General features: G+C 36.3%; 1 protein-coding gene across 1 annotated transcript; it reads right to left on the reverse strand.

The window, feature by feature from the left end:
- On the reverse strand, positions 1-25336 carry LOC141369024 (uncharacterized). Its single transcript, XM_073874016.1, has 8 exons — positions 24870-25336; positions 24633-24787; positions 8189-8303; positions 8036-8098; positions 2086-2172; positions 1911-1991; positions 1736-1807; positions 1-706 (listed from the first exon to the last, which is right to left on the reverse strand). Exons 2-8 carry the CDS (start codon positions 24633-24635, stop codon positions 228-230), a joined length of 900 nt encoding a protein of 299 aa, XP_073730117.1. The 5' UTR covers positions 24636-24787; positions 24870-25336; the 3' UTR covers positions 1-227.
- Positions 25337-25592: the final 256 nt, after the last annotated feature.

Below are 25592 nucleotides of genomic sequence, written 5' to 3' on the forward strand. Positions count from 1 at the left end.
GGCCATTAAGAGGCTTTTATTTTGTTTGACTATAATAAAAATCTCATACGAACATAACATATCTTTAATTAAACTAGTAATACAATTTTATAATGAATAATAAAGAGTAATTACTTGATTTTTTTTAACTGTAATGTTACTAATGGTAGAATGGTTGACAGACAGATTTCTTATAGTGTAATAATACCACACATTTGTTTAGTTACTTATATCCTGAAGGAGGCGCATTATTTGATTTCTATTTCACATATGATAGGTCGTTTATCACACTCAATATCATCCCAAAAACCAGACCCCACTCTGAGAACACTACAGTCTTGTACTCCCATATAATCATCAGGCTGATCTGAATCCCAGTTGGTAAAAGTCAAGGGTTTTCCATTAATGTCTACAAACTGTCCTTCTTTATCTCTGTCTGTGGCTGCAATATATGGATACCTGTTTGGATCATCTAAACCACTGGCTACTGATACTTTTACCAAAGCTTTATTTTCATTGACATTTCTTGGCAAAGCAATTGCTCCACCAATTTCTTTGCAGTATTTAATCCCCTTATCAATGCTTTCTAGAAAGCCATCATAAACAAAATATTTCTCTCCAACCTTTCTGAATGCATCAAAACTTGCAACTTTCTCTATCATGGCAATCTTAGCAGTGAGATCATGCATCTGAGATTGCAGGGACGTGACGTCACCTCCAGAACTCCCTGAACACAGAATAATACATCAATTTACAAATTTCCATTATGGGATGGTCAAGCAACTCTACTGAGTGAAAAATGCTCTATAATGTTTAAATTTTACTTAAAGGGGTCATATGATGAAAATGTTAGCATTGCCACTTTGTAGGTGTGAGCAAAAACAGGTCATTGAAATTTGGCTTTCATTATGATGTCATAAGGATATCTTATTAGAATAATACCGCCTCCTTTATCTGAACTCTGAAAGAGAGAGAAAAGAAGGACTTGACAGCACAATTGAGTTTGAATTACAACAAACCACCATCATTGTGATCAGTGTTTGCACTTTATCCGCTCATTTGCATTTTAAAAAACACACCCAAAACGACACATTTTTGGACTTGACAGCACAATAGAGTTTCAATTACAATAAACCACCATCATTGTGATCAGTGTTTGCACTTCATCCGCTCATTTGCATTTTAAAAAACACACCCAAAACGACACATTTTTGCTCGGACCTGCAGGGTGGCAATGCTGACATTTTCATCATGTGACCCCTTTAAAGGGGACATATTATGAAAATCTAACTTTTTCCATGTTTAAGTGCTATAATTGTGTCCCCAGTGCTTCTATCAACCTAGAAAATATTAAAAAGATCAACCCAATAACTTAGTTTTGGTAAACCATTTTCTGCAAGCATTTGAAAAATAGATCATTGTAATTTGGCCCTTATTGTGATGTCAGAATAAGGTAATACCGCCCACTTTATCTGCACTATCCAACCACAGCACAACCATTTAGTATGGAGAGAAAGAGAGAGATAAAATATTTCACAGCACAATTGAGTTTCAATTGCAAAAAACCACCATCATTGTGATCAGTGGTTGCACTTCATCCGCTCATTTGCATTTTAAATGACACACCCAAAACGGCACACTTTTGCTCAGACCTATTTTAGACTTAGTTTTCATCTTTAAAAAAATCTCATAATATGTCCCCTTTAAGTTATGAATATGAAAACTAATTATAATAACTTAATATGATTTATAATACCTGGTTGCCCCTTCGAGCCAGGAAGTCCAGGTATGCCAGGCCTACCAATTGGACCAGGAATGCCAGGAACGCCTATGGAAGTAAGATAGTATAGTAAAAAACTAAACCTTCTCCATCTCTCTTCATCACAACAATCACTGTCCACATCCCTGTGCTTATACACTCTCACACTAACCTGGATCCCCCTTCGAGCCAGGACGTCCATCTATGCCAGGAAAGCCAGGCCTACCAGTTGGACCAGGAATGCCAGGAATGCCTATGGAAGTAAGATAGTAGTAAAAAACTAAACCTTCTCCATCTCTCTTCATCACAACAATCACATCCCTGTGCTTTTACACTCTCACACTAACCTGGATCCCCCTTCTCTCCTTTAGGTCCAGTGGAAATCATGGCCGCATTTGCATTTGGCTTGGACATGACATCGCCTCCAGAAAGCCCTGAAACAGAATTATTAAGTTATTCTTATTGGCTGAAATTCATATGATCACAGCAAAATAACCAGTGTTAAATTAACACTGCTTGGTGTTTATATAATCCACACCAAGATTGGTGTTAAAAAAACACTAAATCAGTGTTAAAGTTATTAAGATAATGAAGTGATTTAGTCATTAAAAGTGAACACCTGCTGGTCATTACGTGTCAAATCAACTCAATTTTGGAATTGTTCCTGTCTTAAAATGTTTATTTTGTTGACTCTTTTTCTGGAGAAAGTAATACTAAAATGAGGAAGAAAGCCAAATTATTAAATGCAATATATGAAATCCCCATAGTTAAATGAACACTATCATCATCTCTGTTTGAAAACGAATATTACAACTTGCTTGCAGAGTTACATGGATGATAGGTTTAACTTCTAAAGAACTTCTGTAAATCTGGTTAATATAGTAAGTCACCATTGCTCCAATTAGTGTTTCCTTTAGTTTGGTATTTGGTTCTTGACGTTTATTGTTAGTTTTCTTCTGTTTATTGTGGCAGTGTGTTTATAAAACACATCTGTTATAGCAGAGGAAGATGAGAGAAATCAAGTCTATATCTGTTACTGTGTTAATTATTATGAAAGTATAAGTCTTGGGAATCAATGATATCATAAGAAAGTAATCACTGAATATAAATGTTTAATTTATGTTCCGCCAACCCTGTGAGGCTCCCATGAAATCCAACAGTGCTGTAAAAGTCCACATACCCTAAAGAGTTAAATATTGTTTACCCAAATCTAATCTGTGGTGTAAGTCAGACACACTGAGACATCAATAATCAGCCTATAAAACACAATCATGGTGACAATCAACAACAAAACTTCATGCCCCAATGCATGCTGGGTACCAGGATTGTAGAAAACTCATTCATAAATCCCATCATGCATTGCAACCTGACAAAAATTTTGCAACTTTCTTACCATTAACCCTTGTGTGGTGTTCGGGTCTGTGGGACCCGTTTTTAATGTTTACTAAAAGAAAAATTATGCAATTAATTGTTGTTTCAACCTCAGATTCATTGGCCTTGGCTCATTTTCTATAAAGAACATAAAAATAAACAACTTTATAATGACTGTACACTGTACACCCCCCTACACATTTATATTACATATGTGGTGTTCGGGTCCACTGGACCCGGGGGTAATAAGAGAGTGAAAATTTAATGTGTTATGTAACTTCACTTTGTTTTTCTCCTATCTGGGACTCCTGTGAGTGCATGAGTGTGTTTGTATATATTTCTGTACATATGTGATGGATGCATGTCAGAGTTTTGTCCTTCTGCACTTGCTGTAACAGCGCAAACATACAACATGTTATATATCAAGCATGAACACTTGTCTGCCCCCACTGTCCCAAAAACTTGACCTTTTGTCTAAAAGGAACAATTCTACATTTTACGATTATATTCCTTACAAAAAATAACCATGGTTGTATTCTAGTAAAAGTGTAGTAATCATGGTAAATTGGTGTATTGATTACCATTCCTGGCCTGAACACATGAGTTTACCACAAAACCTATGGTGTGTGTGTGTGTGTGTGTGTGTGTGTTTGTGTGTGTATGAGTGTGTGAGAAAGAGTGAGAAATAGAGAAAGTAAAATTTCATATCCAACCATATTCATCATTTTAGGTTGTAGCCAAAAGCAACACATTGTACTGCAGTGTGTGTGGACATAAGATGGACAGGAAGACACAGTATATGTCTATAAAATGCAAGAAATGCATATGCAACACAGCTACACAGTAAACAATCTGCTTCTTATGTGTTGTGTAGGCTGGCATGAACAGGTTAAGTGTTCAGTGTAGATAATGTGTTATAATACCGCATCTTTTCAGATGAGGCTTGTGCTGTGTAGACGGACACAAATGTGTACAATTTCAAACTAAGTTCAAATCATTAAATATCAAAGAGATGAAAAACTTATTTGAGATAAAAAAGTGATGAAAATACTTATTTTATATAAACAAACATCTGGAGGAGAATAGAATTTTCTTCTCTTATTTCATATTATCACAAAAACGAATGGCACTTTAATCTATAAATAGTCCTCTACCAGTGGTAAATGACAAATATTAACCATAAATTCTGTCTATATTACTTGCAATAAGGCTAAAGAAATCATCTGTAAACAGTTATACATAAATTTGTATGACTGCATTGGTTTAAGATACGAATAATACAGTGGGTCCACTAGACCCACAAACATCGTCTAAGTAACAGAAATACCACACGAGGGTTAACTGTCACCATTGTTGAGATTTGTATCAGAAATCATGAAGTCTCTCTTAAGCAATAAACAACAACAAAAACACACTAAAGCATGACGGCAGTCTTATTCAATACAATGTCATTTGCATAGAGCTTTTTTATATGCCTGTTTCTTCATAATTAATTTGTGATCAAATGTTTCAATAATTTGTAGAGTAGAATATAACAAACAATCTGAGAAGGTCTGGAAAGGCTTCCCTCTACATGAAGCAATGAACAAGTGGTCTTACTAAAACATTGTTGCTATTGCTAAAAGAGGAGAGCTAGATCAATGAAGGTCAAGGGACAAATGCCTACCTAAAGGAAACACTAATCACAATAATGGTGACTTCAAATGAACTCATAACACAAACTTAAAGGAGCGGTGAATCAAAAACTCAATTTTAACTTGATAATTTGTTATATAAGAGGTCATTATACTTAAATGAACATCCTGCAAGTTTCAGAACTGAAAACGTCCGTGCTACTGAAATATAACCGTCTTTGGCACCAAGCCAGCTAAACACTCCAGTGTAAAATTCGGAAATCTATGACGTCAAAGTAGAATTGAAACACCTCCCCATAACCAAAAGGACAAGTCTACTTTTGTAGCCCCGCCCACAGCTTCGCGTGACACGTGTGTCTCAGTAAGTAAACATGTCTTTAAAGATTGACAAATTTAACCAAAATGACTTTTTAAATACATTTTTTCTGAGAGACTTTTATTTTGACGCGGTGATCTGTTATGATACCATGGAAACGCAGTTTCGGTTGTGAAAAAAACCGCGTGGGAACAACCATGGGAACAACACAGAAGCTAAATACTTCAATTCGGAGGCTTGGAACTTAACATTAGCAATATGCTTGGATAAAGTTTGCTTTTGAAGAAGTTCCAGCTCGTGTGGGGAGCGTTTGTTAACGTTGTGGACATGGATTCATTTGTAAAGAAGTCGATGCTGGATTTGCAGAGAGACTCAGAAGCACCACTTATATTGGATCTGACAACAATGACACAGCAGTATAATTCACAGTAAGACATTTTACTTTATTTAAGTTACTGCGTTTCACTATTGCTTTGTTAAAAGAGATTGCTTGATGTGTCCTGTTGTAACATCCGTGTCTAAATACGTTTGTTGACTGTTTTAATTTACTAAAAACATTAAACGATTAATAAAGGTACAACACTTAACAATACGACTGTAATTTAAAGGTAGAAATATACAAAGTTAGTTATAAGGAAGGATTTATCAACCGCAGTTTAGATTCTGATGCCCGTTTACTGTGTTGTATACGGTAATTTAGGCAAGTTGCGTTTGAAAGGTCAAACACTCAACAAAGCTTATTTATTATCATATAACTGTGGTATTTAACATTACGTGAATGTAAAAGCAACCTCACAAGCACAATAGAAATATACAAAGTTATTGATAAGGATTTATTAGCCGCAGTTTAGATTCGGATGCACGCTTACTGTGTTCTATACGGTAATTTAGTCACGTCGAGTTTTGTTTCTACTTTAATATACGTATTGTCATTTATGTGTATCATGTTTAGCACCCAGAATCTTTTGTGTCTCAAACATATTTGTGTTCGGCTGCTATTTTTATCACATTAATGTTTTTCAAACATTTCCCTACATGTAATGACGGGGAATGAAGCTGTCCAATCATAGCAGTGGGTGTTTACGTTCAGGTCTCCAATGCGGCCCGCCCCTTAAAACGAACCATTTCTCAAGACAGCCACTAATCCATGTTACAAAATAGCGTATTACTTATTGCTTTTGATGTTTTTGAATGTAAAAACAACGCGAAATGCATAAGTAGACATCAATCAACGTCATAAAGCAATAAAATCGACCAATTCACGGCCCCTTTAAAGGGGACATATTATGAAAATCTGACTTTTTTAACTTTTTTTAACCATGTTTAACTTCTATAATTGTGTCCCCAGTGCTTCTATCAACCTAGAAAATGTGAGAAAGATCAACCCAATAACTTAGTTTTGGTAAACCATTCTCTGCAGGCATGTGAAAAAATAGGTAATTGTAATTTGGCCCTTATTGTGATGTCAGAATAAGGTAATACCGCCCCCTTTATCTGCAATATCCAACCACAGCACAACCCTTTAGTGCAAAGAGAAAGAGAGAAAATAATTCACAGCACAATTGAGTTTCAATTGCAACTATCCACCATCATTGTGATCAGTGTTTGCACTTCATCCGCTCATTTCCATTTTAAATGACACACCCAAAACGGCACACTTTTGCTCAGACCTAGATTAAGACTTAGTTTACATCTTAAAAAAATCTCATAATATGTCCCCTTTAAGATTTAATGTGTTACATTTTGTGATAAATGTCTATTTGACTTGTGAGACATCACGTCAGAAAGAAGATTTGTCTACTAAATCACGCGTGTGGATACTGGAATAGTTGAGCACTTGTATTTTGTTCTGACAGCTGTTTAGAAGTTAAACTTATCCATTTAGAAAATAACTCTGCAAGTTATCATTTTATTTTCAAATAGAGATGCTGATAGAGAGGCAAACGTGAAAGATTGCAGCTTTTGGAGGCATACACCCAACAGTATTCATCTATTGCATTTAATAATTTGTCTTTCTTTATTATTTTAGTATTTTCTCCAGAAAACGAGTCATTAAAATAAAAATTTAGAGACAGGAAAATGTCCAAAATGTAATTGATTTGAATGACCAGCAGGTGTTCACTATTAATGTCTTAATCATCACTACATTATCTCATTAACTTTAACACTGATTCAGAGTTATATTTTTAACACCAGTCTTTTTTAACACCGATCTTGGTGTGGATTATATAAACACCAAATAGTGTTGATTTAACACTGGTAGAGTTAATTTAACACTGGGGATTTTCCTGTGTATAATCTCACTCTCGGGTGAAACATGTTTGTCCCCAGAAACATGAATTTAAAGGGGACATATTATGAAAATCAGACTTTTTCCATGTTTAAGTGCTATAATTGTGTCCCCAGTGCTTCTATCAACCTAGAAAATGTTAAAAAGATCAACCCAATAACTTAGTTTTGGTAAACCATTTTCTGCAAGCATGTGAAAAATAGGTCATTGTAATTTGGCCCTTATTGTGATGTCAGAATAAGGTAATACCGCCCCCTTTATCTGCACTATCCAACCACAGCACAACCATTTAATAGGGAGAGAAAGACAGAGATAAAATATTTCATAGCACAATTGAGTTTCAATTGCAACAAACCACCATCATTGTGATCAGTGGTTGCACTTCATCCGCTCATTTGCATTTTAAATGACACACCCAAAACGGCACACTTTTGCTCAGACCTATTTTAGACTTAGTTTTCATCTTTAAAAAAATCTCATAATATGTCCCCTTTAAGTTTGTTTGATATTATGAATTGCTTGACATATAAAAAGCATCAAACCATTAAATTTACCACCTAGATAACATTGTTGGTAAATGCAGTAAATTATCTTATTTGAACCAAATATCTTTTAGACTGAACTAAAGAATCTCATTACATACAATAACCTAATATACAGAAACTTATGTTTAATACCACTTTCACCTGTATTTCCTTTAGATCCTTGTGGTCCAGATGGTCCTGCATTACCGGGTGGTCCCTGCACTCCTGAGTACAAAAACAAATCATTCTCCAGCTCTCTGTGTTACACATTCTGTTACTGACTCAATCACATCAGGCATTTATTCACTCATTCACCTCGATCTCCCTTCTCTCCTTTAGGTCCACAGTTCTGAGATTCATCACCATAAAGTACTTGTGGGCCGAACTGAAGCAGCAGAAGGACACTGATGTACGCCATTAACAGAGACACCTGACAATGGGAAAAACCTTAGAGACCTTTTTAACCACAAGCACACTTGTTTATTTGAGCTTATTCAGTCATTTTGAACATTTAAACCAACTTCACTGAGTTCAAACACTTTTGTAAAAAAAACAAACATGAAATTTACATGCAAAACCACATCTGTTTTTTATCACTTTGTGTACATTTTTGTCAAATCAACATATGAAGAGTTTGGTTCCAAAACGTGATAAACTCCATTTAAAAAAATTGTTACCACCAAAATCAGTATTGTATCCGGTCAGTATTAAAAATTAAATTGTTAATTTTACGCATAATCTGATATCCGCTGTGTTTGTCTGTCGTCTTTTCTCCCTTTTTCCCAAAATGCAATAATTCCAGTCCTTCTCTGCAGAGTGCAATAAATCTGCTCAACAAATCACAGCGCACCATTCCACGCACTGTAAACGACAATGGCGGCGTGTTGAATACACAAAGAATCTTAGTTTTCCTCAGTTTTCCGAAGGTTAATGATAATGCATAAAGTTGCAGTTATCGTCCGGTGATGTGGACGCTAATATATTTATTGTTATAATTAACGTCTGTTACAATGTGAATATGATTAACGTTATAGTTAATGTGAACGGCCCTTAAGAATTTTTCAGTAAGACTATAAAGCTAACTAGAAAAATGTATCAATTTTTCGTTTTCTTTTTTCATTTTGTAAATGGAAACGATAAATGAAAAATCGATTTGTTTTTTTTTCATTTTCCGTTTTTGATTTTAAAACGGATATGGAATGGACGGAAGATACCCTGATTATAGTGGCATCTGTCATTCAAATGTGCGTGCACTTGAAGTTCAAATAGATATAATTGGCTGTCAATGGTTTATCGTTTAATCAGTTGGAGGAAAATCGCTCAGAAAGTGATCCCAACGATATCGTTCATTGTAACTTTGTCGTTATAGTTGTGGTGTGAACTCTGCTATTCTCTTTAATATAAAATATTTTTTAAACAATATTTTTATAGTTATAATGTGAATGGCCCTTTATTGAGACGAGGGAAGCGAAGACTTCCAATGACTATTAGCATGGCACGCAGATTTAATCATTAACATGATTAATAATCCTATGACTAATAAACTTTTACAATTATGCATTTGGTAGACGCCTCAAAGTGCATTATAAGGCATTTTATCAATATTTGTGTTCCCTGCCCACTAAACATGAGACGTCCGCACGACGTGCAGATCATGTCTATATTAGGTCGGTTGGTCCAGGCCCTTATCTGTATGTCTATACAACGTGCAGATCTGGTACAGTATCTGGACGTCTGACTATGACCCCTCTTGGACGTCAATGTGGTCTATGAGTTCTGAGTCAAAAAAACATAAACATCACGTGTATTTTTGTAGAATATTTTGTTAAGCTGTTAAAATCATGTTATCTTTATATATGAATGTGTGTTCAAAAACATAGCACTGCTCATAGATAAAGTTCCACCTTAAATGCCGTCTCTCTCTCCCTCTCTCTCTCTCTCTCTCTCTCTCTCTCTCTCTCTCTCTCTCTCTCTCTTTAATTAACAGAGATGTATTAACAGAGATGTATATGCTGACGTTTTATTGAAAATCTTTTGTCACCATAATGACGCTCAGTGATTCCTTTAGTTGGGTAGTTTGACTCTTTGACTTTTTATATTAGTGTTTGGTCTTTCTTAGAGTGTTTGCTCAAGCATGTTATTTGTTGCAAAGAAAATTTGGTATAAACAAAACTCACATGTGGATCTTACAACTTCACTGAACGTTTATAAACAGTAATTCCACATATGTAAAGTCTGTGAATTCATTTTTCAGAGCATGTAGTATTGTCTCAATTTCTCAGTTGATTTGAGGTGTCACATCCAACTTATTATTTAGGTTCATACCACTGTGAAGCGCTTACATAAAATTAAAAGTCCAGATATTAATGTCACATATGCAGACATCAAGAATCACCCCATGAATCACAACAGTGGTGACACTCTCTGGACTCATAAGTTTTTATAATACGCTGGTGCAATGCACTGCAACATTTAGAAAACTCACCATCGTTGTGATTCATGAGCTGATTCTTGATGTCTTTATCTGTGTCAAAAAATTCTGGACTTTAGATTTTTGATTACAGCCACAAGGTTTCAATTTTCATTACAGTAGGCAGCAGTATGCACCAAAGTATGTTTATTGCAGCTCCAAACAAAACTGAGATAGAAGTTTACTTTTAAACAAAATGTATAATGTTTTATCTGTGTTGTTAGTTCAGTTATATTATACCATCACTTCTGACCATCAATGTAATTAATGGGAAGCCACAAGCATTGGTAACTAACACTTGGTGCAATAATAATGTGTTTTAAAGGGGCCGTGAATTGGTCGATTTTATTGCTTTATGACGTTGATTGATGTCTACTTATGCATTTCACGTTGTTTTTACATTCAAAAACATCAAAAGCAATAAGTAATACGCTATTTTGTAACATGGATTAGTGGCTGTCTTGAGAAATGGTTCGTTTTAAGGGGCAGGCCGCATTGAAGACTTGAACGTAAACACCCACTGCTATGATTGGACAGCTTCTTCCCCGTCATTACATGTAGGGAAATGTTTTAAAAACATTAATGTGATAAAAATAGCAGCCGAACACAAATATGTTTGAGACACAAAAGATTCTGGGTGCTAAAGATGATACACATAAATGACAATACGTATATTAAAGTAGAAACAAAACTTGACGTGACTAAATTACCGTATACAACACAGTAAGCGTGCATCCGAATCTAAACTGCGGCTAATAAATCCTTATCAATAACTTTGTATATTTCTATTGTGCTTGTGAGGTTGCTTTTACATTCACGTAAAGTTAAATACCACAGTTATATGATAAAAAATAAGCTTTGTTGAGTGTTTGACCTTTCAAACGCAACTTGCCTAAATTACCGTATACAACACAGTAAACGGGCATCAGAATCTAAACTGCGGTTGATAAATCCTTCCTTATAACTAGCTTTGTATATTTCGACCTTTAAATTACAGTCGTATTGTTAAGTGTTGTACCTTTATTAATCGTTTAATGTTTTTAGTAAATTAAAACAGTCAACAAACGTATTTAGACACGGATGTTACAACAGGACATCAAGCAATCTCTTTTAACAAAGCAATAGTGAAACGCAGTAACTTAAATAAAGTAAAATGTCTTACTGTGAATTATACTGCTGTGTCATTGTTGTCAGATCCAATATAAGTGGTGCTTCTGAGTCTCTCTGCAAATCCAGCATCGACTTCTTTACAAATGAATCCATGTCCACAACGTTAACAAACGCTCCCCACACGAGCTGGAACTTCTTCAAAAGCAAACTTTATCCAAGCATATTGCTAATGTTAAGTTCCAAGCCTCCGAATTGAAGTATTTAGCTTCTGTGTTGTTCCCATGGTTGTTCCCACGCGGTTCTTTCACAACCGAAATGCGTTTCCATGGTATCATAACAGATCACCGCGTCAAAATAAAAGTCTCTCAGAAAAAAATGTATTTAAAAAGTCATTTTGGTTAAATTTGTCAATTTTTAAAGACATGTTTACTTACTGAGACACACGTGTCACGCGAAGCTGTGGGCGGGGCTACAAAGTAGACTTGTCCTTTTGGTTATGGGGAGGTGTTTCAATTCTACTTTGACGTCATAGATTTCCGAATTTTTCACTGGAGTGTTTAGCTGGCTTGGTGCCAAAGACGGTTATATTTCAGTAGCACGGACGTTTTCAGTTCTGAAACTTGCAGGATGTTCATTTAAGTATGATGACCTCTTATATAACAAATTATCAAGTTAAAATTGAGTTTTTGATTCACCGCTCCTTTAAAAACACCATCATCAAGCACACACATTATAATAGAAAAACAAAGAGTCAAACTACCCAACCAAAGGAAACACTGATCACCATGATGGTAACAAAACATGTCCAACAAAACATCAGAATCTTGTAAATTCTGAAAAATGAGCCGTAGAAATTACAAAAAATAAAGTAAATTTGGTTTGTTTAGTATGGTCCTACTTCAAAACAATGCTTTGTTAAAACAACTGTTTGTAATGGTGATGACATTGTTTTAGAGAATGTACATGTAACAATTATCCAGCGAGAGCAAGCGTGGGAGGAAGAGTGAAGTTCACGTCACTTCACTTCAATTATTGAACGAGAGAGAGAGAGAGAGAGAGAGAGAGAGAGAGCAAGATTGCAGACGCAGATAGTTAAGGTGGAACTTGTATATTTGGGAATTATCTATAAGCAATATTTTTTTTACATTTATTCATATATAAAGATTATATAAACAAATATAATGTCTAAAATGGCCACATTTTAAAGGGGTCATATGATGAAAATGTTAGCATTGCCACTTTGTAGGTGTGAGCAAAAACAGGTCATTGAAATTTGGCTTTCATTATGATGTCATAAGGATATCTTCCTTAATCTGAACTCTCCAACCACTGCACTGCCGTTTAGTGCAGAGAGAAAGAGAGAGAAAAGAAGGACTTGACAGCACAATTGAGTTTGAATTACAACAAACCACCATCATTGTGATCAGTGTTTGCACTTTATCCGCTCATTTGCATTTTAAAAAACACACCCAAAACGACACGTTTTTGGACTTGACAGCACAATAGAGTTTCAATTACAACAAACCACCATCATTGTGATCAGTGTTTGCACTTTATCCGCTCATTTGCATTTTAAAAAGCACACCCAAAACGACACATTTTTGCTCAAACCTACAAAGTGGCAATGCTAACATTTTCATCATATGACCCCTTTAAATAGTTTTACTTTGTGTGGAGGTCCCCTTGACATCAATATTGGATGTTCAGAACAGGTCAAAAAAAGACGTCATAAAAACTTTCATTCTGGCTCCTCACGGCACGTCGAAATGACGTCTTTTTAAGACGCTTTGCTCAGTGGGTGGGTTCATGACTCATGACATTTGCAATGCTCCACCAAGCAATGCTTTAACATGAGCAATTTGGGACCAACTGGGAATTATATTTTTTCTGCACACCTTTCCCACATGGGCGTACAAAAATGCTCCGCAATGTTTTGGAGATTTTGTGAAAAGTTGAAACGTGAAACGTTGCTGCCACTCCAATCATAGATATCTATAAATTAGATAAGTTTGTGGACTATTTTTAAAGCTCATTATTGTTTGTTCATGTTATGTAAGGGGAGATTTATTATGAATGCAGTACATAGAAACTCATTCAACCGGCAAAAGCAAATTGTTATTACTGATGATGATTGTGTCCATGGCTGGATCTTGGGGTGTGATGAGGTGGGTTATCTTTTATACTGATCATGAATTCCAAGCCACTGGCACATTGGATGTCATAATTTATGGGGCAGTGACTTTTCATGCTGTGTTCTCTGCAAAACCTACAAACATTCATTGCAGAGCATTTTTGTACACCCATTAAAAGGTGTGCAAACAATTATAATTCATATGATCATTAAAAATTTTAATGATTACATCTGCGTGCCCTGCTTAAGGTGCAACTTTCGTGTATTTGCTCCCCCCAGCGGTAACGTTTCTAAATGCTGGGGAGAAAAGGTAGCCCCTTGGTTGAAAATTGGAAAATAAAGCATTTTAATATTTTCTTTATTTCATTTTTTTACAATTTAGTTTTAAGAAGTAAGACTGAAAAACTAAATATAGAAAAATGTATCAATTCATTCTTTTTAAAGCAGCTTTCAATATTTTTCATTTTATTAAAGGAAACGATAAATGTAAATACGATTTGTTTATTTCGTTTTCCGTTTTTGATTTTAAAACGGATATGGAATGGACGGAAGATACCCTGATTCAGGTCCGTGTACGTTTTGATAGTTTGTTTTTTCGTTTAAACCAAAAAACAAAATAACGAGAAACCACACGTTTTTCGTTTGTCGTTTCAAACAATAAAACTAAAAACGCTAAAATAAGAGCCGTTCTTCCGTTTTTGGTTTCTGAATCTAAAAACGAAAAACGACTAAACCAAATTCAAATAACGGTTCGATTTTGGTTTTTGGAAATTCCTTTTTTCATTTCTCTGTTTGAAGATCTACATTAAAAGAAAGACAGGTTGGCCACGTGACGCGGAAGTTATAGTAAATAGAGCCTATCAAAATAAAAGCCGGTCATGCACCACTAGCGTAACACCAGAGTAACGTTAGAAGAAAAAAATAAATAAATAAATAGGCTTTGTTGTTACTGTTAGCGCAGAGTTGTTACTGTTAGCGCTATATTATATAATTAAATTAATATTTAAAGGGGACATATTATGAGATTTTTTTTAAGATGTAAACTAAGTCTAAAATAGGTCTGAGCAAAAGTGTGCCGTTTTGGGTGTGTCATTTAAAATGCAAATGAGCGGATGAAGTGCAACCACTGATCACAATGATGGTGGTTTGTTGCAATTGAAACTCAATTGTGCTGTGAATTATTTTATCTCTCTCTTTCTCTCCATACTAAATGGTTGTGCTGTGGTTGGATAGTATTCTGACATCACAATAAGGGCCAAATTACAATGACCTATTTTTTCACATGCTTGCAGAAAATGGTTTACCAAAACTAAGTTAATGGGTTGATCTTTTTAACATTTTCTAGGTTGATAGAAGCACTGGGGCCACAATTATAGCACTTAAACATGGAAAAAGTCAGATTTTCATAATATGTCCCCTTTAATGCGGTTTCCACCAAACTGTTCCCCCTTTCTACCAGCAGGTGGCAGTATTCAAACGACTGACTGTATTGTGTTTTAGTTTAGTTTAGTTTATTAAGATCCCCATTAGCCACTGTAACAACAGTAGCTATTCTTCCTGGGGTCTCCTCAAAATTCATTACATGTTTCACTTATATTTTTACACCATTCACACACCTACACACAATAACAATATACAAGACATACATAAGTTCATAGCAGCCAGTGGTGTAGTGGTGTTTGGAGAAGTGGGTATACTCTTAATTTATGTCCCCAGTAGAAGTGGGCATACTCTTAATTTATGCCCCCAGTAGAAGTGGGTATACCCCATGCCATCAAATAAAGAGCGTATACCCTGCACTACACCACTGATAGCAGCTCAATGTCAAAGAAAGGAAAAACTCAAAAACAGCTAATTTTCTGGTAGCATTCTATACTCCAATACACATTCTATATTCACAAACAAAACTAAATCATTGAATGCAACATAAATCTTCATAAAAATCAGAGTATACAACTATCAATAATCACTGTGTGAACAAGAAAAGTTTTAACTTCTTTTAAAAATGTTTTTTATTATTTTCCAGCACCAAAAATCCTGGTAATGAGTTCCATGCCACCATAGCTCGATAAAACACTGACCGCTGTATTTGGTTCGTTCGACATAAAGGCAAAACACATCGCATCTCACCTGTTTGTCTAGTGCAATAATTATGTGTATCTGAAAAAAAATGACAATTAATTATAAATTGTTTCTGGAGTTTTGGATACAATAATACTTTTCATAAATGTTACTAAAAAATACTTAAGTCTAATTTTTACAGTTAACCAAGCCAAACTATCATGGATAACAATCACACTGGTTCTATATGGACAGCCCAAAACAATTCGAGCTGCTTTATTTTGAGCAACCTGAAGTCTGTGTAGATTGTTTTCACTTGTATTTGACCAAACAACTGAGGCATAATCCAAATGAGAAAGCCCCAATGACTGAACCAGTTGTTTTGTTGTCCAACAAGGAATGAACTTCCTACATCGTCTAATAATATCCCAGATAGCAAGCATATGTGGGCCACATGTGGATTTCAGCTGTCACATTTGGTCGAGATATGGCATGGCTGAACATATATGGGCCAAATGGTAACCATATCTGTTTTGCCATAGCTTCAGAAATGGCGAGAATGTTCTTGTGGTTCACATGTCATTTTGAGGTATATGGCCCACATAACAAAAAATACATGAGGACCACATCTGTTTTAGATATGGCACACCGTAGAAAACAACGAGTTCTGGTTGACATTTGGGTTGCACTCAGAGGTGTAAAATTCATGTGCCAGGAGTAAAAGTCCTCTCCAGTACTTTGTTTCAATCACCTGGGGCCTCATTTATGAAGCGTGCGTACGCACAGATTTGATCGTAAAGTGTGCGTAGGCAAAAATCCACGGCAAAGTCCATATTTATAAAAACCGTCTTTGACGTGGAAAAGTGCTTAGCGCCACGTCAGGGTCTGAGCAGACGTATGCACTTTTGCTTGTCTGATTGCTGCAGGTTTTTGGAAATATAAGCCATTCTTGCTGTTTGAAATTGGGTTTAAACCTTGACAAGTGCTTTTTTATATGTCTGACATTAATTACGCATCGTTTAAAGGCGGAGATCTGAAACTGCTCTGCTGCGCGCACAAGTTCAAGTTCATTTGTGATTTATAGATTTGAAAGGGGTACGCGCGTTTTCTGCGCGTACGTTCGGTTTATGAATCACACATACGCATTTTTGTTAAATGATCATATGATCAAATGTAGGATGGTTTTTACGCAGCATTTCATAAATGAGGCCCCTGGATTAGCTAATTAGCACAGTTTTTCAGCAGGAGGTGACCTCCTGGCTCGTTGGTGTTTTAAAGGGGTCATATGATGAAAATGTTAGCATTGCCACTTTGTAGGTTTGAGCAAAAATGTGTCGTTTTGGGTGTGTTTTTTAAAATGCAAATGAGCGGATAAAGTTCAAACATTGATCACAATGATGGTGGTTTGTTGTAATTGAAACTCTATTGTGCTGTCAAGTCCAAAAATGTGTCGTTTTGGGTGTGTTTTTTAAATGCAAATGAGCGGATAAAGTTCAAACACTGATCACAATGATGGTGGTTTGTTGTAATTCAAACTCAATTGTGCTGTCAAGTCCTTCTTTTCTCTCTCTTTCTCTCTGCACTAAACGGCAGTGCAGTGGTTGGAGAGTTCAGATTAAGGAGGCGGTATTATTCTAATAAGATATCCTTATGACATCATAATGAAAGCCAAATTTCAATGACCTATTTTTGCTCACACCTACAAAGTGGCAATGCCAACACCTTCATCATATGACCCCTTTAAGCCCTCAACGAAGCCTTCAAGGCAGCGCTGCCTGGAAGGCACTCCCTGTGCCCTGAGCGTTTCATCCAATCACAGCACTGGTGCTAGATATTGAGCCTTCCACCAGCTTCTGGCAGTTCGAGCTCACCGTTGGTCAGGTGAGTAGCGCAGATATGGTAAGATAGGAATGTGACTGTGTTTGAATTCAGCTTTATAAAGCAATATGTTTTGAGTGTTTAAGGGATTGTGGCACAATTTTTTTGTGGTGGTTTCATGTATTGGTTGCTCAATTGTTTATCCTATTTTCTTACCATTGTTGCTTGTGATTGGGGGTAGAACAACTTTCTGTTAAAGGGGACATATTATGAAAATCTGACTTTTTCCATGTTTAAGTGCTATAATTGTGTCCCCAGTGCTTCTATCAACCTAGAAAATGTTAAAAAGATCAACCCAATAACTTAGTTTTGGTAAACCATTTTCTGCAAGCATGTGAAAAAATAGGTCATTGTAATTTGGCCCTTATTGTGATGTCAGAATAAGGTAATACTGCCCCCTTAATCTGCACTATCCAACCACAGCACAACCATTTAGTATGGAGAGAAAGAGAGAGATAAAATAATTCACAGCACAATTAAGTTTCAATTGCAACAAACCACCATCATTGTGATCAGTGGTTGCACTTCATCTGCTCATTTGCATTTTAAATGACACACCCAAAATGGCACACTTTTGCTCAGACCTATTTTAGACTTAGTTTACATCTTAAAAAAAAACTCATAATATGTCCCCTTTAAATAAAATGACGTCCTCACCTTAACCCCAACTTCTGGGTTATTCTGATAAATAAACATATAAACCGCACGTAGGAGTTTTCCTTACTCAAACATGTTCTGAGGGAAGAAAGAATGTGATTGGTTCACAAAAACGACCAATCAAAATGCTCGTTACTGGTTTAAGCCCTTGGCGGAGCCTCCAAGGCAGCTTCTGCAGTGAAGCAGTTCGAGCTCACCATTGGTCAGATGAGTAGCGCAGATATGGTAAGATAGGAATGAGACTGTTTTTGAATTCAGCTCGAAACGTTTCGAGCATTTAAGTGACGCGTTTTCACGTGTCTGTGGCACGTATTGGTTATTCAATTGTTTTTCCTATTTTCTTACCATTGTCCCTTGAGATTGGGGTTAGAACAACTTTCTGTTACATAAAATGACATCCTCACCCTAACCCAACGCTAACCCAAATCCAAGCAAGAACAATTAAAATTTCTGACAAATAAACGTATAAACAATGCCATTCTAAACCAAACCCAACTTTATCCTCGCGCGAAAACAATATGAAAATGTGCCAAAAACCACAAATCCAATCCCAGTTGACAATTGTTTGAAAAAAGGAAAAAAATTGAATAATCAAAACGTGAAACTGGCACGAAAAAAATTCATGCTACGGACACGTGAAAACGCGGTAACACGTCGCTAAAACACTCAAAACGTTTCCAGCTGATTTCAAATACAGAGGCTGTTTACGCTTGGCATTAACATGTGTTTTCGTCGATCGGATCACAAGTGGACGACGTTAATGCCAGGTGTAAACGGTGTTCAAAACGTTTTGAGCTCGTCCACTTTCGACCACTTTCAACCACATCCAGAGGTAGTCGAAACCACTTTCGATCGGATCGCTTTGGAGTTGTGGAACGCACATGTGGTTGAATGTGTTCGAACAGCCACACGCGACCGCCTTCTCTCCGCCCATTTATCTAATCTGAGGTATTAAACACAAGTTTTACGTCTTTTTTGACTTCTGGCGTGAACATTCGGTGAACAGCGCTATTTTTAGCCTTTCATTGATAAAACTAAGCGGCTGATCTGCGTAGTTTCGTTTTGAAAGCGTGTGAAAGTTGAGCGATCCTATTTCATCAATTGCGCTGAAAATTCAAAGAAAGCTCTTACATACTCATGTACAAAACACTGTGCAGCATGTTTACTTGCTAAACAACCAGTGCACTCCGACATAATATTAATTTGCGTCCATATAAACTCATAATTACTCCCGCTCGCGTTTGACAGCAGAGAGACTCGCCCACCGTCTCACAGGCCACCCCCTCATAGTATTCAGCACAGAAGTGGTCAAAAGTGGACAAAAGAGACAGATTTACATACCAGGTGTAAACGTAATGTGTCTCTCTCCTCCACTTGTGATCCGATCGATGAAAACACATCTTAATACCAAGTGTAAACAGCCCTACAGTCACATTCCAATCTTACCATATCTGCGCTACTCACCTGACCAACGGTGAGCTCATACTGCCAGAAGCTGGCGGAAGGCTCAATATCTAGCACCAGTGCTGTGATTGGCTGAAACGCTCGGGTTACGGGGAGTGCCTTCCAGGCAGCGCTTCCTTGAAGGCTTCGTTGAGGGCCTAAAGGGGTCACATGACGAAAACGTCAGCACCGCCACCCTGCAGGCTTGAGCAAAAATGTGTCGTTTTGGGTGTGTTTTTTAAAATGCAAATGAGCGGATGAAGTGCAAACACTGATCACAATGATGGTGGTTTGTTGTAATTGAAACTCTATTGTGCTGTCAAGTCCAAAAATGTGTCGTTTTGGGTGTGTTTTTTAAAATGCAAATGAGCGGATAAAGTGCAAACACTGATCAAAATGATGGTGGTTTGTTGTAATTCAACTCAATTGTGCTGTCAAGTCCTTCTTTTCTCTCTCTTTCTCTCTGCACTAAACGGCAGTGCAATGGTTGGAGAGTTCAGATTAAGGAGGCGGTATTATTCTAATAAGATATCCTTATGACATCATAATGAAAGCCAAATTTCAATGACCTGTTTTTGCTCACACCTACAAAGTGGCAATGCCAACATCTTCATCACATGACCCCTTTAATTAGCAAATCCAGGTGATTGGAACAAAATAATGGAGAGGACTTTTACTCCTGGCACATGGGTTTGATACACTCTAAAAAAAATCCGTAAAAACATGGACAAAGTACTGTGTAAATATGAAGGAATTTTCCGTATTTATGTTTTACAGGCATTTATCCGTTTTTTAATAACATGTTGCATTATGGGTACAATAACCCCTGCTGCAATCTTTCACTTTTGCCTCTCTATCACCATCTCTGTTTGAAACCTAAAATTACAACTTGCTTGCAGAGTTATTTTCTAACATGGATGATGTTTAACTTCTTAACAAATGCTGGCAGAACAAGATACAAGTGTTAAACTATTCCAGCATCGACACATGTGATTTAGTAGACAAATCCTCTTTCCGATGCGACGTGTAAGTAAATGGATATTTACCACAACATTTATCACATTAAATCTCCAGTTTGTGTTTGTTTTAGATTCATTTGAAGTCACCACTATGGTGATTAGTGTTCCCTTTAGTTAGGCTTTTGTCCCTTCACCTTCTCAGAACTGACTCTGCCTTTTAGCATTGCAACAGTGTTTTTGGATGTACAGTTACAACTCGTTTGTTGCTTGGGGAAGGAGAATTGACTATGATGTCATATAAGCTTAGTTGTTATGTTATGCTGCCTAACATTTAAATATGAAATGATTAAATAAGAATAAAGAACTGAAATGTATAAGAGTGACACTCTATGCTGATCTAAAACACACTATTTTAATAAGATGGCTGAAAATTTGTCAGCTGTGGTTTTTGCTTCAGAGACATCAATACTTTGGATACAAATCTCAACAATGGTGAGAGTAAATGTGAAGAAAGAGTTTTCTGTCCTGGTACCCAGCATGCATTGCGGCATGAAGCTTTGTTGTTGATTGTCACCATTGTTGCGTTTCATAGACAGATTGAAGTGTCCCTAAAGGCTACGGAAAATGTTCTGTAAATCTATGGACAGTGTTCTGTAAATCTACAGAATGTTCAGTTTTTGAATAAACGGAAATTCTGTAAACATAACGGAAAAGGTGCCGGTAATTTTCTGCCAGGACATTGTCCGTTTTTTTACGGATTATTTTTTTAGAGTGTACCTCTGGTTTAGATTGGTTCTGATGTGAATAAATAGAAGTGGGCCAGATATGGGCTGGGGAACACTTTCTTAAAGGGGACATATTATGAGATTTTTTTTAACATGTAAACTAAGTCTTAATCTAGGTCTGAGCAAAAGTGTGCCGTTTTGGGTGTGTCATTTAAAATGCAAATGAGCGGATTAAGTGCAACCACTGATCACAATGATGGTGGTTTGTTGCAAATGAAACTCAATTGTGCTGTGAAATATTTTATCTCTCTCTTTCTCTCCATACTAAATGGTTGTGCTGTGGTTGGATAGTGCAGATAAAGGGGGTGGTATTACCTTATTCTGACATCACAATAAGGGCCAAATTACAATGACCTATTTTTTCACATGCTTGCAGAAAATGGTTTAACAAAACTAAGTTATTGGGTTGATCTTTTTAACATTTTCTAGGTTGATAGAAGCACTGGGGCACAATTATAGCACTTAAACATGGAAAAAATCAGATTTTCATAATATGTCCCCTTTAAGTGGGCCACAGGCCAGCTGTTTATTTGGGCCAGGTCTTTGCCAAAGGAAATTTGCTGACTGGGTAGCCATGCTTCTACCCATTTTCTGTACAATTTGGTTTATTTGATATTCCAAGACAACTTGCTATCAACAATTATACCTAATAATTTAGTTTCTTCTACTTGTTTAACCAAGTATCACCAGATAACAAGTTTAATGTGGGTGTCGTGTTTAAAAAATGTTTTGACCCAACTACCATACATTTTGTCTTTTTTATATTGATGACTAATCTATTAGCACTAATCCATTGTGTAACTAAGGTAATTTCTTTATTTTTAAGATGTTATTAAGTTGATCTACTGTTCTTGCAGATGCATATAATGTACTGTCATCTGCATATATTGCCATGGTGGCCTGTTCCATCACAAGGGGAAAATCATTTGTAAAGATAGAAAATAAAAGAGGCCCTAAACAACTACCTTGGGGCACTCCACACCTCATCTCTTCAACCTCAGAGTAACTACCATTAAAATACACAGTATACTCTTAGTTACTGAGATAACTCTCCATCCATTTAATAGAAGCTGCTTCAAATCCATACCAACATAATTTTTTGATTAATATACTATGATCTAAAACATCAAACGCAGCACTTAAATCCAACAAAACTGTACCAACCAAATTTTTCTTATCAATTTCCATTAACTGATCAGTTTCCGATCAGTAATCTGAGTCAGTGCTGTAGTCGTGGAGTGACCCATTTTATATGCATGCTGATAAATTGTATTTAACCCATTTAATGCAAAATACTCCTGTATTTGATTGTACACTACTTTAAAATTGAACAGTTTTAATTTCCCTGAGTAGAATAGGAGGAGTGAGAATATGCGGGGGTGCAGAAAGACAATGATGTGGAATTGAAAACGGGGGTGGGGGGTATTTTGTCATATTTCAGACCTCTGGATGAAATACATGGTTGGTTGTCTTCTCTTCTCCAGTAGACGTTCCTCTTTCACATCTGCATACACGCATCGCCCAAACATTAATTCAAATTGTATAATGTGAGGAAGCTTATACTAGACAGATAAAATGTTTATATAGAAGCAATTATAATAAACAGAATTAAGCCTTAGGGCTTCACAGTTAATGTTCTGCAGCCATAGATTGCAAATGCAATGTCATTGAAAGCATGGATGTGCTATATATGTTGAAAAATGTTTAAGACTTGGATTATCTTTACTTGCGTAACACAATGGGGGTTTTGTATGTTATACACACTGGAATGTGTATAGAGGGGAAAGATTCACACACTATATAGCACACTGGTAAATTATTATTTTGGCCAGATGGCCTACTGCATTAGGACATTTCTGATGTTTGTCTGATCTGAGCTGCTAAGAAGCTGATAGCAGTGTTAGAATCAGGTTAAAACAGAAGGGCATGCAGGTTTAACTCTGGGCTGGGGGTGAATGACCATAATGATAACTAGTTGCAAATAAATTGAAAATGAAATCAAAATGAACAACAATAAATACATCTGTATCAGTAATCTTGATTTAAAACAGAGTTACCAAAGACACAATACAGTCAGTCGTTTAAATACTGCCACCTGCTGGTAGAAAGGGGGAACAGTTTGGTGGAAACCACATTAAATATTAATTTTATTATATAATATAGCGCTAACAGTAACAACTCTGATTGATTGTTTTTCTTCTAACGTTACTCTGGTGTTACGTTAGTGCTGCATATTATCAAAGAGTGTGCTTCTATACTCTTTGATATTATTATGACCGGCTTTTATTTTGGTAGGCTGTATTTACTATAACTTCCCTGTCACGTGGCCAACCTGTCTTTCTTTTAATGTAAGTTAGATCATCAAACGGAGAAATGAAAAAAGGAATTTCCAAAAACCAAAGTCAGACCGTTATTTGAATTTGGTTTAGTCGTTTTTCGTTTCTAGATTCAGAAACCAAAAAACGGAACAACGGCTCTTTTTTTAGCGGTTTTTGTTTTTTGTTTAAACGAAAAATCAAACTATCAAAACGTACACGGACCATGACTTTAAATGAAACAGCCAACAAACTCGTGTAATGCAAAATGGAATTTTAGGTTTCAAACAGAGATGGCTTTTCACAAGCCAAAACTTAAAATTGTAAATAGAATTAACTTGCAAAACCAAGTTGTTTTGTTTCTTTATGTTGCAGTTTTTTACAGTAAAACCCCATGGGATTACATATGCAACATGTGGTTTGTATGTACAGTGAGTAATTCTGTTTTCCCACAAAAGATTATTTAATTTGTTTGTGTTCTTTTCCACAGACATCCACAAAAGCCAGCTGTATGCCTCATGAGAATATTGAGAAAATAATCTCCAGATGTGTGACATGTAAACACGAACATCTGTCTTATTGAAATTACCTAACTTACATAAAGAACATAACTTACCTAGTCTTTTCATAAACAACATTTTTAAGCTTGTTTAGTTATAAGCATGTCTTCAGACCCTTTAAAGACCACAACAAATTATTTATGTGAGCACACATGACAAATAACTCAATTCAACTCTACAGTACTTTTACTATAATAATAAATGCACAGTAATCTTAAAGCTTCTGTTTTGTATTTTATCCAACACAGTAAACCAATTTTACAGCATACAGCTTTCAGACTGTTATCATTTAAAGTAGATGTTATTATTGTGTATAAAATAACATTATGTATTACAACATTTTGATAGCAATTATTTTCATGTATTTTGAAAAAGCATTCGGTTACATACCATTTTACTGCAGGAGCAGTTGACTGTCAATGTAAGATCAGCAACACTAAAACCACACAACTGATCCAGACAGAGGAGGCTCTTCTTGCTTTAAATTTGAGGGGCTTGTTGTTTGCGCAGTCAATGAGGAAAGGAGAGGGCCCCGGATCTGTCCCCTGCAAGCCAGAACAGAGAGAAATCTTGTGAATAAGCTGATTGTCGTCGCATAACCAGGAGTCAAGAAGAGGAAGAACCTACCTGAGATTTCTGCAACGGAGTCTGAGAGACTCGAGACTGTGCCTCTCCAACTGGAGAGTTGGATTTTAGCCTCCCTTTCCTCTTCCCCAATACCTTTTTAAATAATTAAAAAAGTTTGTTTTAATATTTACGTACGCTCTCTGTGTGTCTGGTCATTGGGGTGCTCTTGGGACCTCCTCGAGGTGGAAACTAGTGAGGGGCGAGACTCACGACATCTGTGGTCCGCTCCTACCTGTGACAAACACGTTGCAAATCCTCACAATACAAAAAATACGAAAACTCGTTGAAAATCCTCACAATACAAACAAATACAAAACGTGTTGCAAACCCTCACAAAACAAACAAATATGAAAACACTTTGCAAATCCTCACTCAATTTTTTCCTTCCTAACGTTTGACACCCTAACACAACTCTAACCCCAAGTTAAAACAGTTTAAAAATCTCATGTTTATAAACATAAACCAATGCTTAAAATGACACCTGCATTTATGCCAAACCCAACTTCATCCTCGCGCAAAAGCAGTTTAAAAACCAGACAAAAACAACAAATCTAACCCCAATCCCAAGCAACAATGGTTTGAAAAAAGGAAAAAAAGTAGTAACCAATACGTGAAACTGGCACGAAAAAGAAAGTCACACCACGGACACGTGAGAATGTGGAAACACGTAACTTAAACGCTCTAAACATTTCGAGCTGAGTTCTACACAGTCACATTCCTATC

Source organism: Misgurnus anguillicaudatus, chromosome 2, assembly GCF_027580225.2.
Source record: "Misgurnus anguillicaudatus chromosome 2, ASM2758022v2, whole genome shotgun sequence".
Classification (NCBI taxonomy): domain Eukaryota; kingdom Metazoa; phylum Chordata; class Actinopteri; order Cypriniformes; family Cobitidae; genus Misgurnus; species Misgurnus anguillicaudatus.

Coding starts and splice junctions, on each gene's coding strand:
- LOC141369024 (XM_073874016.1), bottom strand. Junction 8,099..8,188: donor AGGAGAGAAGGGAGATCGAG/GTGAATGAGTGA, acceptor TTTTGTACTCAG/GAGTGCAGGGACCACCCGGT. Junction 1,808..1,910: donor TGGCTCGAAGGGGGATCCAG/GTTAGTGTGAGA, acceptor TTACTTCCATAG/GCGTTCCTGGCATTCCTGGT.